This window comes from Panthera leo, chromosome A3 (genome assembly GCF_018350215.1).
Source record: "Panthera leo isolate Ple1 chromosome A3, P.leo_Ple1_pat1.1, whole genome shotgun sequence".
Lineage (NCBI taxonomy): Eukaryota > Metazoa > Chordata > Mammalia > Carnivora > Felidae > Panthera > Panthera leo.
Window position 1 is genome coordinate 26,265,778 of NC_056681.1, and position 16,120 is coordinate 26,281,897.

General features: G+C 52.4%; 1 protein-coding gene across 8 annotated transcripts in view; it reads left to right on the forward strand.

Annotated features, from left to right (window-relative positions):
* The window catches only part of NOL4L (nucleolar protein 4 like), a 127,455-nt gene that overhangs the window by 56,654 nt on the left and 54,681 nt on the right, over positions 1-16,120 (forward strand). For all 8 annotated transcript variants that reach the window (XR_006200492.1, XM_042931274.1, XM_042931281.1 and 5 more), the window contains one exon: positions 7,678-7,787. Coding sequence is in view for 7 of the 8 variants with exons in the window: in XM_042931274.1 (XP_042787208.1) it covers positions 7,678-7,787 (110 nt within the window). In the remaining variant the exon portion in view is untranslated. The remainder of the gene's footprint in view (positions 1-7,677; positions 7,788-16,120) is intronic.

The following is a 16,120-nucleotide window of genomic DNA, read 5'->3' on the forward strand; positions in this document are numbered from 1 at the left end:
GAATTACCTCGAATGTAAATGCCCAGAGCACTTGTGACCAGGCAAAGTTGGTTCCTTGGGCCAGTGTCCATGCTCTCCAGCTCTGCCCTGCCCCCTGAGATGCAGCAAGGACCCCCATTTCAGTCCCCCTCAGCCCCTCACCCTGAGCACGCCCAGAGGCCTCCGGCAAGCCTGGCGCCCATTTGTTCGCAGGTGGCTTTGGCACAGCAAGGTGGGCCGATACATGTGGCCGGTGTGACTGTAACTCTGCCCTGAGAAATGGTGCTCAGGTGGGCGATTTATCAGGGCTTCTAGGCTGCTCCTGGGCATCAGGTCTGTAAAGGTTGCTGAAGTCAGTGGGCGTTTTGCCTGAGGATGGGAACAGACTCAGCCTGAAGGGCAGGCTGTTCACTTTGGGTGGTACTCAAGTGGCACCCCCCATTTCTGGGGAAGGAAAAATCAACAACAAAGCTCAAGCAAAGTAGATGACAACAAAGAAATTGGAGCCTAGGTATCAAGTGTTCTGGGGTTTTCTCACTTTGGTGATCTCTGCTGACTCACCAAATCCAGAAGCCTTCCTGTCCATGGGGTTGCTAGGCCATGGCTGCTTCACCAGGCACATTGGGTAGCTTCTAAAGTATGCGGGACAGGAACAAGTGTGGTTAATGCCTCACAAATGCTGGGTTCCTGGTTTAAGAGCAGAGCCCCCAAGACCACACTGGGTGGGTCTGAATCTCTGCCAGTCAGCAGCTATGCATCCTAAACAAGTGACTTCGTCTCTCTGAGCCTCAGTTTCCTCATCTGTGAAGTGGAGTGAATCATGGGACCTACGTCAGGGGGCTAAGGTTGGAGAGTTAATCCCTGTACCCCGGCACAAGAGGAGGCACAAGAGGAGGGAACCGTGGTGGTTGTAGCTATTATGGTAATGCGCATGCCTCAGAGGCCCCCGCCCCACTGGGCCTGGCCCTGGCTGAGTGGCTGCAGCCTTGGGCCAGGGCAGTGTCTGGTCCCTGCAAATAGGCCAGGAGGGCTTTCCCTGCCGCACCCCTACCCTGTCAGGGTCTGAGTCCCAGGGGCACGTGCCCTGGTGGTGGCTGCCTGTCCCCTCCTGTTCTGGCCTAATTGTTTCCATAGCAACTGGCGGAGTCACACTGAAGCACTAGCCTAGGGGAACAGAGGCCAGGCCAAGAGGGACTGCATTTGTGGGCCGCTCCGGGGTGTCTGCAGCCTCCCTCTGTTCTGGTCCCTTGCTCTCTGCCGGTGTGGAGGACGTCCCTCACCCCCCGCCCCCCAACTCCTCAGTGAAGGCTGCAAGGTCTCATCTCCAGGCTGCAGCTCCGGTTCTCCTCATCTGTGGGCTTCAGCATGGCCAGCGCGGCCAAGAGGGCGATGCTGAGCACAGCGGCAGCCGGTTTCTTCTCCAGGCTGCCACCATCAGGCCCCCACCCCCAGGGAGGAGGAGGGAGGAGAGTGATGGGAGGGAGGTGGAGAAGGAGAGGGAGAGGGGGAGAAAGAGAGAGAGAGAGAGAGAGAGAGAGGGAGAGAGAGAAAGAACGCGCGCGCGTACTCACGCCAGGAGGGAACCGCCTAGAATATAAACCAGCTCCGTGTGCTCTGTGCTGGAGCCTCCCTTCCCAGGGGTGTGCTCCAGGCAGGACGGAGCACAGGAGGCGTAAAGCTGCGTGGTACCCATCCTTGCCGGTCCTCAGGCAGAATGCCACTTCTCTGCCCCCGGGAGAGGAGCTTCCCATGCAGGGAGAAGAGGAGACACTGAGGGAGCAGGAGACGGTGCGACCCACGGAAAAGCCTGGGCTGGGGGTCCAGCAGACCTGGGTGTGGTGCCTGGTCCCTGTTGTATGTCCTGTGGCAGGCTGGGGACCTCCCTGCTCCTAACAGCTTGTATGATCCTACGAGGTATCCATCCCACCTTGCCGCTAAGAAAACGAGGCACAGACAAGTGTCATGGTGAAATCAGTTGTCCAAGCCCTACCAGAAGGCAGGAGAACTTATTTTATCATCAGCAAGATGGGAGTAATGCCTCCCTCATGGAGCTGAATTAAAGGAGCCTATTCTGTAGGGCATCTGGTGTGGCAGGTACCTGGGGAACATCAGCCCGTTTCTCCCACCCTATTAGGTGTGTGCACCATGGTGTTGAGACACAAGAATGCCAATGTTCAGGTGGCCCCGCAGGGAGACCTCCGGTCAGTCAGCCTACCTAGGTGAGCACCCTGGGTCCACAACCTGGTCGCTAAGCAAAAGGGAAGAGCTTGGTTCTGGAAGCTGCCAGTGAAGAGCTCTGGAGTGGGAAAGGCTCCCTGTCTGCTTAATGGCCAGAGGCATTAGCTGCCTGGGCCACCCTTGCCAGCTGGCAGGGCGTCCCTTCTCCTACCCCAGCTAAGAGCCCACAGCACTGGTCTCCCTGGATGAAGCCATACTGCTCGCTCTTTCATAGGCGCCCCTGCCATGCCAGCCCTCCCCCCTCCCTCTCCTGCCCCAGGCCCCAGAGGCAGGCCTGGGTTCCTGTCCCAGGAAGGTGGGGCAGGAGGGGGACAGGGAACAGGATGGAGACTTCTCAAGGGGCTGTTGGGAAAACTCCTGGCTTCCTGGCCTCGCGTTAAAAAGAAAGAAAGGAAGCAAAGCAGCCTCCCCTGCTCAGCAGTTTGTCCCCGACAGAGCCTGGGGGCCTGGACCGTCCCCTGCCCTCCCCCCAACGCCAGGAGCACAAACAAAGGAGGCAGCTGAGGATCAGGAAGTCCAGGGATGGGAAATTCCAGGGCCTCCCGGCTCCACACTCCTTTTCCACCACCCCACAGCAAGTCCAGGCGGAGATGGGACAGAGTGAGAACCGGGTGTGCCCTCAGACCAGCCCTAGCTCCTGGGGAAAGGGCCTCTGGAGGCATGCTCCGGTTTTCTCCGATCCGATGTGGCAAAATATTATTTGCAAGGCAGCAAACTAGGAGTTAGCAGTGGGCAACCCAGTTACCTATTGAAGGGTCCCTGCCTTGGAGACAGAGTTGTCCACTCAGGTGGTGATTCATTCACAGCCAGGCCCAGACTCCTCTGTCTCAGTCCAACCCATCTCTGTGCCCCCCCCCCCCCCCCCCCGGCATCCCTCCTTCCTTTCCTCCCTTCACGTGACCCCATTGCAGCTCGTTCCTAGGCCCCTGCAGAGTCTTTCCAATGCTGGCCTGGTTGCTGGCTTGGCCTGGCCCAGTTCTCATACTCATTTGCTGTGTGACATGGGGAGGGTGCCTCATCTGTAAAATGGGCTGTTAATACTAGTACCCACCTCCTGGAGCAGGAGGGTCTTCGTGGAGCTCCTAACGGGTGCTGAGTAGCCGTCAGCTAAGTGATTGAACATTGTTCAGATCCTCCCTCCACAAAGCTGTCTTGAACTACTCCAGAGCCTCTGAACTCTTCCTCCTCTGACCTCTAATGGGCTCCGCATCAGTCCCACCCCGCCGAGTACAGGGATTGTACCTACAGAGTCCCCCCTACCTTTCCCGCCAAAGGTACACACATCAGTGCTCCTCGAATACCTGTTGGCCTACTGATTCACTCCCCGGGGAAAGAGGCTTTCCATCACCTTTTGAGCCAGCCCCAGGCTTTGGGTCTCTGTTTCCAGATCCAAACACCCACACAGGCTGGCTGGTCTCGTGGCTCCTCTGGGCCCTCGTCACGCACGTATCCTTCAACATCCAGCCCTGCCTGGGAGAGCTCTTGCCACTGGCAGCTGAAGCCACAGGCCTCTCTGGACTGAGTTCTGTTCTGTAGGTGAAAGCTCAGGAGAATTGCCCGCGTTTGCTCTACGTGGAGGAGCGAGGGCCACTGCCTCCGCTGAAGCTTGCCTCGATTGATGCATGCCATTGGAGCCTAGCTGTGGAGGCCAGCACTTGGCTTGGCCTGGGTCAAGCCTCCGCATCACGGGTTATTCTCGAGGCCCATAAAGCCAGGGCTAGCTCCTGGGCGGGTGTCAGTTTTCCTTGGCAAAGCATGTTGAGACATTTCTTTGAGTGATTCCTCTGCTCCTCTCACCAGCAGCCTGCTGGATTATGGTGGCTCTGCGACCGTAGCGATCTCCTAACTCACCAGCGGTATCGCTAAGTGGCTTGAGCACGGCCACTGTGTGTTGACCCCAGCGGGAACTGACCTGTCTCAGCAGAGCCCAGGGAAGCCACTTGTAACCCATTCATGCGTCCACCTTAGCTTATGCCCATCCTGGCATTCGTCTGGCCTGTGAGCACGTGGCTCCACGGAGTTCCCGGAGCTACCACTGGCTTCTGCACCTCCCCTCTTTCCTACCAAGTTGATCCTCTTGATGTGAGCCACTTACCACCTCTGGAACTTCCTGGCTGGCAGAAACCCTGCCTGCCTTTCTCCTCACTGCGGTCCCACAGCCAGCTCCCTGGCATGTTTTCTCACCTGGAATGCCTCCCCGCTGCCCGCCAAGGTCCCGCCTCCCCGCCAGCACTCTCACTTCTGGAGCCGCAGGCACGAGCATTCCACTGCACTTGGATCTCTGATGGATTTGTGCGTGCATGCTCAAGGCATCCGGGTTCCCCCCAGACGGGGCATCCTACCTCCTCTTCTTGAGCCCTCCTGGCTCACCTCTGGGCACTGGAAATGGTTTCTGATCTGTGGACCTGCCGGGGACAGAACAGGCCAAGGAAAACCCCTTTCCCCTCCTCCCAAGAGTAACATCCTAGCCATTGGTTTTCTATTTTCTTTCTTAAACCAAGCTGTACCCGGCTTTATTAGAGGTGCCTTCTCATAAGCAGCCATGGTATTTTAGGCAGGACATGGGTGACCATCAGGGAAAAAAACACAGTGCCTGGCCTCCCCGGATGGCCAAACACGGAGAGCTGCCGTGACACTCCATGAATTCTTCCCTTGCGGCTCTGACCAGTGATCTCCAGGACGAGGATGGCCCTGCTCATGCACCATGTTGTCTGGCAGCTTCTCACCAGACAACCATGTCTCTGAGGAAATGAAACGGAAATGGCAGAGTTCTCTGTCTGGAGACCCAGGATCAGAAAACAGGAACCATGGCTCTTTTGAGTGACGCCCTCTCAATGTGGTTGCTCAAATGTCCGCCTCACATACGGCCTCCAACCCCGTCGCTGTGTGGGGGAGGGAGGTCCCAATGTGCTCCTGGGCTTAAAGAGGTCAAGTCTGGGTTGAGGGTGGGGCAGCAAGAAGAGGACTAACGGACGCTGAAACCGACTTCAGTCCCCTCGCCGTGCCAGTCGTCTGTGCGAAGGCGCCAACGTGCAGCGGTGTCAGAACCCTCTGCCACGGAACCAAGAGGAAGTGTCTACGGAAAGAAAGTGCAGCTCATTTTAAGCCAGTTTTCTGAGATACTCTATTAGTGATATTCACTTCTTCCTCAGAGAGCAAAGACCTTCCTCAAGGAGCACAAAAACCCCGAGTGCGACAACATGGCTTTAAAAAGCAAACCATAGTTGTGCATTTTTATAAACCTTGATGATATTCAAGCTGTGCCGTCACCAGAAGGATACCACCGCAAAATGACACCCGTCGGCCCCAGACCCAGTCTCCGTGGACCCCGTTCTCTGTTTCTGTCCTTGTCAAGGCAGGGACTCCCTTGTCCCCTTTGGGTAGCTTCACCCCCTTGTTTGCAGGGGCTTTTTTCTTTATTGTAAAATATAACATAAAACTTGTCATTTTAATAATTTTTAAGTGTACATTCAGTGGCACTAATGATATTCACACCACTCAGCCACCCTCACCACTGTGTGTTTCCAAAACGTTTTCACCACCCCAAACAGAAACCACGTGCCCATGAAGCAATAACTCCCATTCTCAACCCCCAGTCTCCAATAACCTGTGTTCAACCCTCTGTCTCAGTGACCGGGCCTGCTCTCGATAGTCCAGCTAAGTGGAATCCTAGCGTATTTGTCCTTGTGTGGCTGGCTTCTTTTACTCAGCATAGCGTCTCCAAGGTCGAAGGGACCTTCCTGGCCTGGGCCCTGGCTCCCGCATTCCTCCACCGAGGCCCCAGCACCCGCTTGCCCCTGAGCCCGTCTCTCCGGCACGATGGTGGTGGTGGCAGTGGTGGAGAGCAAGCTTTGGCAAGTCCACAAGTCGCTCCTGCTTCTCCTCCTTCTCCTCACACTGCTCAAATCCCAGCCCATGAACAGAACTGAACACCAGGGGGGACTTTGGGCCAAAGGCCTGGAGTCTTGGAGGCAGGAAGAGGAGGCCGGAGAACAGGTAACCAAGACTATGCCCCAGGCGGAGGGTGAAGCTGGGTCAAGTGACTAAATGACCAAAGGAGGCCCCGCTTTGTGTGAAAGGTCCCAGCAGGTGACTCCAGGGTTTTGAGACTGGTCATAGCAGGGGGCATCTGCAGAGAAAGCTGGAATGGGAAAAGGGGCAACGGGCTGGGCTCCCTTTCAGTCCTGCTCCCCGTCTTCCTTGACTTATTACTGTGCCATTTTAGTCTGTCCCTTATGACGCCCACGGTGGGGCCTCAGACGCAGAACACAGTGACTGGGCACCGTCCACTGCAGCAGCCTCTGCAGAAGGCATCTCAGCTGGAGATTTTAAGAGTTCTGGAACAGTCCTACCCTTCGGCCCCCAAATTCCATTTTTTGGAAAACAATTAGAAATACAGACCAATATTCATGAATAAAGATGTTCCCTGTAGTACTGTTTATAATAGCCTCCAATAGGAAACAACCTGAATGGCCAATCATAAGCAATGACTTGAGCAAGTTATGATAAAATAGTACACAGCCATAAAAACACTGTTTGCAAAGCAAAACAAGATTTTTGATGGTGGGGGAAATGACCGTGACAATGTTAAGTGGGAAAAAATGTTTTTAAGCAAACTATAATTTTCTGTATGCATTTTAATATCAAGTGCGTAAAGAAGAGAAGTCACAGAGAAAAAATAAACAGAAGCATATGTCAAGCTGCTCGGTGCAATTATTGGTTTTGGGTGGTTTTTTGGTTTTTGGTTTTTTTTGGCCTTTACATTTTTCCACATTTTGCAAATGCTTTACAAAAAGAACATGCGTGACTTTGATCTTCAGGACAAGAAAGCAATAAATGGGGGGAACAGAGCTCCTCTCCGTGTGATTAAGGAGGAACCAGAATTTGGGAGGGGGTAGTGGAGGCCTGCCCAGACCTGTGAGCCATATGGTACCTGACAGTGCTTTTGGGGGACGCTGTCGGGGTGGGAGATGGGGTCAGGTGGTGGTGGCAGGTGTGCACCAGGAAGCTGGCTTAGACCAGAGCTGGAAACGAAAATGCCTTTGAGGGCCCGGCAAGTGTCATAATCAAGTGGTGAAAATGCGCATAGGAACCGGTAGGGACTGTGGCAAAATGGAGAGTTCACACGCTGGCTAAAGTGGCTGCTGCAAGGCTGCCCTGGTAGGTGGCCAGGTGGGAGCATGGGCCCTGTGTGACCAGACCTTGCAGCTTCCAAGGAAGCCAGATAGTCCCGATTTTTAGCATGTGAACACTTGCTAAACACCGGCACCTAACTGAACAATATTTTCAGGGCCTCACAGTCTGCGTCCACAGGCCAGATGTGGTAGGTGAGCCGCCAGCTTGTGAGCTCTGGCATGTTCCTTCCTCCTCCTTAGGCTCTGTGTGGGTGACAGGGTGTGGTGCCTGCCAGGGGGCCCCTGGCCCAGACTGAAAGTGGCTTCCTTTTGTTCTTCCTGCCAGAAAACGAACCTCCTTCTCCTCTGGTCTCCGGGATTATCGATTACAACATGCCCCTTACCTCCACGTACCTGAAGCAGATGAAGTTGCGAGTGATGAACTCCCAGGAACAGGTAAGGCACATGTCTCTCCTCTCTTCGTCCCGCCTGGAAGTGTCCCAACCTGTCTGGGTGCAGTTGGTCCTTTCTAGGATGTGGGGACCACAGCAGGTGTAAACACACTGGGAATCGAAGGGGACCGTACGTGGTTATCTGGTCCTTGCAGTCCAGGCTGAGGAGTGTGGGGGTGGAAAGAATGTGTTCTTAGTTAGGGATCTGCTGGGCAGACAGCCCTGCCAGGTCTTCAGTGAAACTCAGGAAGCTCATGCTTCACAGAACTTTCCCCAAGGGCAGGGGTGAAGGAGGGGGTGTGCATGAGCTGTAGACCTTGGCCCTTAGGTTGTTCTCTCTCTGCTTTTTGCCCTTTGTCTGCTGTGTCAGTCACCTCCTTTCCCCAGGGAGGCATGAGAGAGAAAGAGAGAGAGAAAGAGAGAGAGAGAGGTGCCCTGGCTGCTCACCTGTGGCCTCTCACTCTGGGGGCCCAGAGAGGCCAGAGGCCTTGGAGGGTGGCCCGGGTGAGATAAGGCCCTGGGCCCCCCTGGCTGTCCAAGACTCCCCAGCTGTGGATTGCCAAGTGTTGTCAGGCACCATGGAAACTGGCTCTGAAAAGAAAACTGCTCTTGCCAGCCCACACAGTCTACCTTCTAGCCCTTTGCAAAGCAAGTAGCATGACTGTCCTTCAAGGAAGGACTAGGTGAATGCCACCCCCTCCCTCCACCACTGCCTAAAATCAGAGTAATAATTTCTCACACAGCTTCACATCTTCTCATCTGTTGTGACGTATGAACCTACTAGACCTTTGAGGCCTCCCTAGGGGAATGGGTTCTTCCTCCCCACCCCCACCGAGAGTCTGACTTCCGGCCCTGGGTGCATGCTGTCCCGCGTACTGCTGGTCTCCTTGACAACCTGAGTGTGTGTACGCAGAGTGGGTGATGGCTCCACAGCCAGCTCCAAGGTGATGTAGCAGGATGTTTAGGTTGCATCTGGGGCCGTGGCACCCACTGGAGGATTTGAGCTGGCCTGCTTGAGCATGACCCATTCTGCCCTCCCCCAAGGAGGAGGGATGTCCTCCCAGCCCCGTACCATGCCCGGCCCATAAAGGTTGAACAAAATAAGCCTTGTTCTGGATGCTAGGGCTGTTTGTGTCTCTGTGCCTCCCGCATCTTCTCGCCTGACATAGTCTCCTCTATGATGGTTACATCCCTAAGAAGCTTCACGTACTCAAAAATAATGTCAGTGGGGGAAAGGATGTGGGGGTTTCTAACTCACAACGGTAAAATTGTTTCTGTGCAGGAATGCCAATAATATGGCAGTGTTTTTGTTAATAGTTACAGAATCTGAACACCACCATGCAGGTTCAGTGAGAGACCTCTGACTACGCTGAAGAGTAATTTCCTTTCCCGTAACCATCCACACAGTCATAAGCACCTGGCTTCTCTCACCTTCCTTTCACCATTCCCATCCGTCACCATGAAGCGCACAGCCACTCAAACAGCTGGCGGTCCAGCCTCGTGCCTCTTTCTTTCCCACAGAACGATGCTAGATTCAGATCGCCACCAGGACCAGTAGTGGTCAGGGTAGCCCCATTACTGGATGCTGTGCTATTTTGCTTCGTGATACGAATTCTTGCTATCTGTGGGGAATTACAACTATCGGCCAGGTGCATTTGCAAGGATTTAATCCTTCAGCAAATACTTATGGAGCCCCGCCCCGTGAGCTCATCTAGGGATGCTCACGTCTTCGGAGCTACCATTACTAGCCCTTCTTATGATTTGGGGGAAACAGACACTAATGAAAAAGAATCACGCACAAGGGCCCAGCTCAGAGGAGGTAACGATAAATAATCGGAGGGAAAGATGAATCGGTTATCACAGGGCAGCTACGACAAGTGCCACACGGGAGGACACACAGTCCATGAGTACTCTTAGATGGGCATGAGGGGTGGACCGAGGCAGGGCTTTGCTTCAGAAAGGGGTGCTTGAGCTGAGGTGGAGGTCCGAAGGGAAGAGCTCCAGGCTAAGGAAACCGCTTGTGCCGAGGCCCTGTGGCTTGAGGGAGGACGGTGCCTCTGAGAACCTGAGAGGCTGATGTGGCCGGTGCAGGGAGTGTGAGGTATTCTGTTCCTGAAGAAAGAGGTGGAAGACACAAGTGTTGAGCAAAGAAGCACTTGGGTATCTGTGAATGAACCAAAGTTCATGAAACAAGATGGATAAAATACCCTGGTGAGGTTTGGGCCACTCACAAAGGAAAGGCGGGTTGTGGGAAGGTGTTTCTCTCCAGGGTGCTCTGAGAGTCCAGCTGGGACTGAAATTGACAGCAAGTGTCTCAGAGTCGACTCTGCCTTCCTCGCCTCCATTCCCAGTTTCCCAGGTGGGGGCCCTGGGACAGTATCCGCTCTTCTCCTGTCCCCTGTGCTGCAGGAGATCAAAGGTGTCGACCTTCCTTGCATACACCGGACAGGAGAGGCAGCGTCCCTCCCCGAGCCTAGGGCTTGGCATCTGCTGGGCTCCAGCACTCTCCGCAGAGCGGTGAGCTCGCAAGGCCTCACTCGCTCAGGCCATCCCTGTTCTATGGCTGGGCACATGGTGAAACCAGAAATCGCATCGCTCATCAGATTATTTATCTGTAGGAGCAAGGAAGGGCCAAGGACCCAGAAGTCTTTGATTCTTCGGTTTGAGTTGGAACTAAAAATACGTTTATTGGAATTGGTAGGTTGTTCCCCAGGGGGAAGTGGGAGTCGGGCTCCCCTCGGGGCCAGTGAATGGCGTGCCGTGCGAACACGCAGCCAGGGGCCTGCCTCTGCCGCTGTCACGTCTCGTGTGCCGCCGCCGAGGCTCTGAAAGCGGCTTCATTCCCTGAAGCCTCCTCTGGCCCCGAAATGCTGACAGAGGGCCTAAGTGTTTGCAGGTCACTCCTACAGGCCCTACGGAAAATAAACCTAATTCTAATGTAACAGGAGCTGGATAAGTGATAATTTATTAATGCCAAACAAAACCCTCCATCTAAAAACTCCGGGTAAGAAAAATCCCAATAATTCATTTTTTCCAGCATTCGATATCCAGGAGACAAACAGTAAGGCAGGTAGAACATGTTGCCCTCACTTTGCTTCTAGCAGACAATGAACAGGTGGTGGGATTTACTTGCGAACTGGACAGAATCATGTTACTTGTCCAATTGTGTCAAATTAATATGCCGGGAAATGGGCCCTTCTCCACAGAGGATATTAGGTAATATGAAAATCTAATAACAATATTCACACAAAGGAAAAAGATTCTTCTTGAGGTCTGATTCAATGCAGCAAATATTAATGGTGTCCTCAACATGCAAGACATTTGGGGATCAGACACCAGCCTTCCAGGACCTCCATCCTAAGACACAGAACCTGGGAGCTATCATCGCAGGGGCCACATTGAGCTGAAAATAGGGGACTGTAGTCTGATAAAATCCTTTTTCCCCCTTGCTCGGGGAAACTCTAATAAAGACATAAAACTGAAATCACATTTTGTTGTACTGATGAAGAAAACGTTTTCTTATAGCGGGCGGGGTAGGAGGATCTCATAAGTTGCAGACTGTGTCTCGGAGAATGCTCTGTAGCATTCCGTCATAAGATGAGGTCTCAGGGAGACGTGCCACACTCACAGGACAAGTGCCATCCACAACGGCTGGCCTGGCACATCCCCCTTTAGGGCTGTGTGCAAGATGCACCGAAGAGGAGTGCTAGGGTCTCCTCTTTATGTGGCCGCTGGTTTCATACCTCTTTTTTTTTTTTTAACATTTATTTTTGAGACGGAGAGAGACAGAGAATGAACAGGGGAGGGGCAGAGAGGGAGACACAGAATCGGAAGCAGGCTCCAGGCTCCGAGCCATCAGCCCAGAGCCCGACGTGGGGCTCGAACTCACACACCGCGAGATCGTGACCTGAGTTGAAGTCGGACGCTTAACCGACTGAGCCACCCAAGCACCCCCCTCTTTTTTTTTTAAGAAATGTTTTTTAATGTTTATTTATTTTTTGAGAGAGAGAGCACAAGGAGGGGAGGGACAAAGGGCAGAGGGCAGAGGATCCAAAGTGGGCTCTGTGCTGACAGCAGAGAGTCTAACGTGGGGCTCGAACTCACGAACCGTTAGATCATGACCTAAGCAGAAGTCAGACGCTTAACCGACTAAGCCACCCAGGTGTCCCCGTACTTCTTTTAATTACACAGGTAGCACCTGACCTCAGTAGTCAAAAGCAAAAGCATGGTGATAAAAATCACCACCATCCCACCACTCAAGTCACTGAGATTTTGGGGTCCAGCCTTCCAGACTGTTGAACAGAAAGGGGATTATCCTGCACAAACACCGTGCTTTGCTTTTCTTCTTTCAAAAAAAAAATTTTTTTAATGGTTATCTATTTTTGAGAGAGAGAGAGAAACAGAGTGCAAGTGGGGGAGGGGCAGAGAGAGAGGGAGACACAGAATCTGAAGCAGGCTCCAGGCTCTGAGCTGTCAGCACAGAGCTGATGGTGGGGACTTGAACCCACAAATCGCAAGATCATGACCTGAGCTGAAGTCAGACACTCAACCAACTGAGCCACCCAGGAGCAGGGTGGGTGGGTGCTTTACTTTTCTGATGCTGATTTTCCATGTTATCAGAGTCTCTTTACCCTCTTGGCCAAGATATTTCCCACCTACCAAATAAACTGGTTATATAATTTTCCTGCCATTCCCTCGCTCCTTCACCCATCCATCCACTCATCCATCCACCCATCCACCCATCCACCCACTCATCCATCCACTCACCCATCCATCCACCCAACCATCCATCCATCCTTCTGTCCATTGCACACTGTAGCCAGACATGGTTGTAGGCGCTAAGGGAACAGTGGTGAACAGAGGCGAGTCTATGCCCTGCTGGCTCTCAGAGTTCAGTGATAGAGATAAGGAAAACCCAAATCAACACTCTGGGGTTTTAGAGGAGGGACGGAGGAGGGACAAGGAAGTGAGCCAGGTGGATGCTATTGTAGGCACTGGGTTATTAATTTAGGCACTTGTTCTGTGTCCAGCACTTCACACTTTACCCTTTGCCCTCACAGCCCTGCAGGGTCCCATTATTCTCATTTTGCAGATTCCATAGCTCAGGCTCAGAAAGGGTCAGCACTTGCTCGAGGTCACACAACCACTGACATGAATGAAACTCAGATCTCTTCCATCCCCGAACCTGTGCACCTGCCAGAGCCCCAAGCCCTGCTTCTCTCCACACTTACTGGATGAGGATGTGCTCATTAGAATCTGAAGCAGGTGTGTCACCCATGGGGTTGGAGGGGGGAAAATGTCCTCGGCAGAGATTCTGGCAGAGCACGTCAAGGGTCTTTTGTTTGGCCTGGGAACTGGGATCTGCTTTAAATACATGATGCTTGGGGTGCCTGGGTGGCTCAGTCGGTTGGGCGGCCGACTTCGGCTCAGGTCATGATCTCGCGGTCCGTGAGTTCGAGCCCCGCGTCCGGCTCTGTGCTGACAGCTCGGAGCCTGGAGCCTGTTTCCCATTCTGTGTCTCCCTCTCTCTGACCCTCCCCCGTTCATGCTCTGTCTCTCTCTGTCTCAAAAATAAATAAACATTAAAAAAATTTTTGAAAAAAAAATAAATACATGATGCTTAAGGAAATATCACAAGAGGAATTTGGCAGGGGGCTGGGGTTGGGAGGATGGTTACCCCTACCTCGTGTATGCTCAGTTATCTGCGGGGGTATGTGTATAATTTGATATGCACATTACGGGTGATGTTATCCCGATCTTTTCTTAGATCCCAGTGTTTGACCCAAGACCCTATTATAGAAATCATGTCCCGATCTGGAAGGAGGGAGACAGATTGTATTCTTTCTTCTGACACATACTTCCATTTTATAGAAGTGGAGGCTGAGACCCCTGGACTATTTGTTTTTGTCGGTGGTGGTGGTTTCTGTTCTTGCTCTGTCCGGAGTGGGAAGGCTGTCAGACCTTCTTAGACCTCCCCTTCTCCAGTTCCTGGAGCTGTTCTAATGTCCTACTAATGGTTTTAATCATTCTCCCAGCAGCCGGTGTAGTGGTGCTGCTCCATTGTTTAAGCCCCAGTGACGGAAGCTCTTACTTGTCTCCGTTAACCTCTGCCTCCCTTTCTACTGCCTTTCTCCCGGCCCAGAGGGTGTGGGAGGACCTTGAAGGCCCCAGCAAACATGTGGGGCCTGGAAGGTCCACCGCCCCCTGAGTCTCCAGAGCTTGGGCCCTCATGCTCCTTGCAGCCGGCCTGTTGGAGCAGCACTGTTCTTAGCCAGGATGCCAGCCCCCCACCTATGCAAACACCCTAGAGGCAGGTTGACAGCACCAATTCCACCACCTACCAGCTATGTGACTTTGGGAAAATTGCTTCACTCTCTGTGCTTTATTACTCGAGAGTAGTAATAATACACCTAACTCATAGAGTTATTCCAAGAGGTAAATGATGCGAGGCAAGATCAGTGCTTAGCACAGCGCCTGGCACGTTAGAACTATGGAGTGACCTCTCCTGCTGTTAATGCACCTTGTGTTTAATAGACACAGTGGATGACCTTGTGCAAGAGACCAGGGCCGTAAAGTTGAATAAGAAGTATAGTTGTTCTCAAGGAACTCTTCTTAACAGACGGGACAACAGCCATGGAACTGTGACCCAGACAGAAAACAGAGGCCAGAAGGGGCCAGGAATCTGCCAGGTGGTTCAGGGGACATTCGCTTATTTTAAAATGAGATTCGGGCCTCTCATTGTAGCCCATCTGGCAAAGAGGGCCCAGGTGAGGGAAGCTGAGAGTCGACAGCTCTAGGAGACGCTGAGCTGGTGAAGGCCACAGCCAGTTTGGGGAAAGTAGGAGAAAGGAGACAGAGGAGGAGGAGGAGGCTCAGAGCATGGGTCTCTCTTGGCAGTGAGGCCACAGGAGAGCCCTTTCCTCAGCCAGCACTGGGGAGCGAGGCACAGATGGGGGCAGGAAGTGAGCACAGTCCAAGTGTGGAACTTTCTCAGGTCCCAACCTCCCTAAGTGCAGGAGAAAACAAGCCCACTCCAAAAAGTTCTCCACATTCACTTTGTTTTTTAATTGTGATAAAATATTTGTAATTTAAAGTCTGCCATTTTGACCATTTTTTTAAAGTTTATTTATTTATTTTTTTATTAATCCCTACACCCAGTGTGGGGCTCTAACTCACAACCTCGGCCAATATCAAGAGTTGCATGCTCTTTGGACTGAGCCAGGCAGGCGCTCTGCCATTTTAACCATTGTTTTTAAATTTTTAAAAATTTATTTATTTTAAGAGAGAGAGAGAGTATGTGTGTGTGAGTGGGGCAGGGACAGAGAGAGAGGGAAGAGAGAGAATCCCAAGCAGGCTCTGCACTGTCAGCACAGAGCCCGATGCCAGGTTTGAACTCACAAGCCATAAGATCATGACCTGGGCTGAAATCAAGGGTCAGACGCTCAACCGACTGACCCACCCAGGCAGCCCTAACCATTTTTTTAAGCTTATTTATTTATTTTGAGAGAGAGAGAGAGAGAGAGAGAGAAAGAGAGAGAGAGAGAGAGAGAGAGTGGGGGGAGGGGCAGTGAGAGAGGAGAGAGAGAATCCTAAGCAGGCTCCTCACTGCCAACACAGGGCCCGATGAGAGGCCTGAACTCGGGAACCACGAGATTATTACCTGAGCCGAAATCAAGAGTCAGACACTTAACCAACTAAGTCACCCAGGTACCCCCACTTTAATCATTTTTAAATGCACAGTTCAGTGGCATTAAGTACATTCACAATGTTATGCAAACAGCACCACTATCTCCAAAAGTTTTTCATCACCCTGAACAGAAGGTCTATAACCATTAAGCAATAACTCCCCGTTCTCCCCTCCTCCAGCCCCTGGTAACCACCTAGGTTTTACTTTTTGTCTCTATAAATATGACCACCTAGGGACCTCATATAAGTGGAATCACATAATTAATCTTTGTCCTTCTGTGTCTGGCTGACTTCACTTAGTGTAATGTGTGTCCAAGGTCCACTCGTGTTGTTGCATGTGTCAGAACTTCATTCCTTTTTATGGCTGACTAATATTCCATTACTTACCAAACCATATTTTATGTATCCCTTCACCCACTGATGAACGTTTGGGCTGTGTCCACTTTTTGGCTAACCACACTCACTTTTTAATCTATTGGATCAGGTTGCAGGACAAGGAAGAATTAAATCAGGGCTCTGTTCCTTCTCTCCCTGAGTCCTTAACCCTCTTTGTGGCTTTCTTTTCTCATGAACACTCTCAACCTCAGAAGGACCCCAAGAAATGGGGGGACCCAAAGAAGAAGTGAGAGCCTGTTGCTTAACTTAAACAGT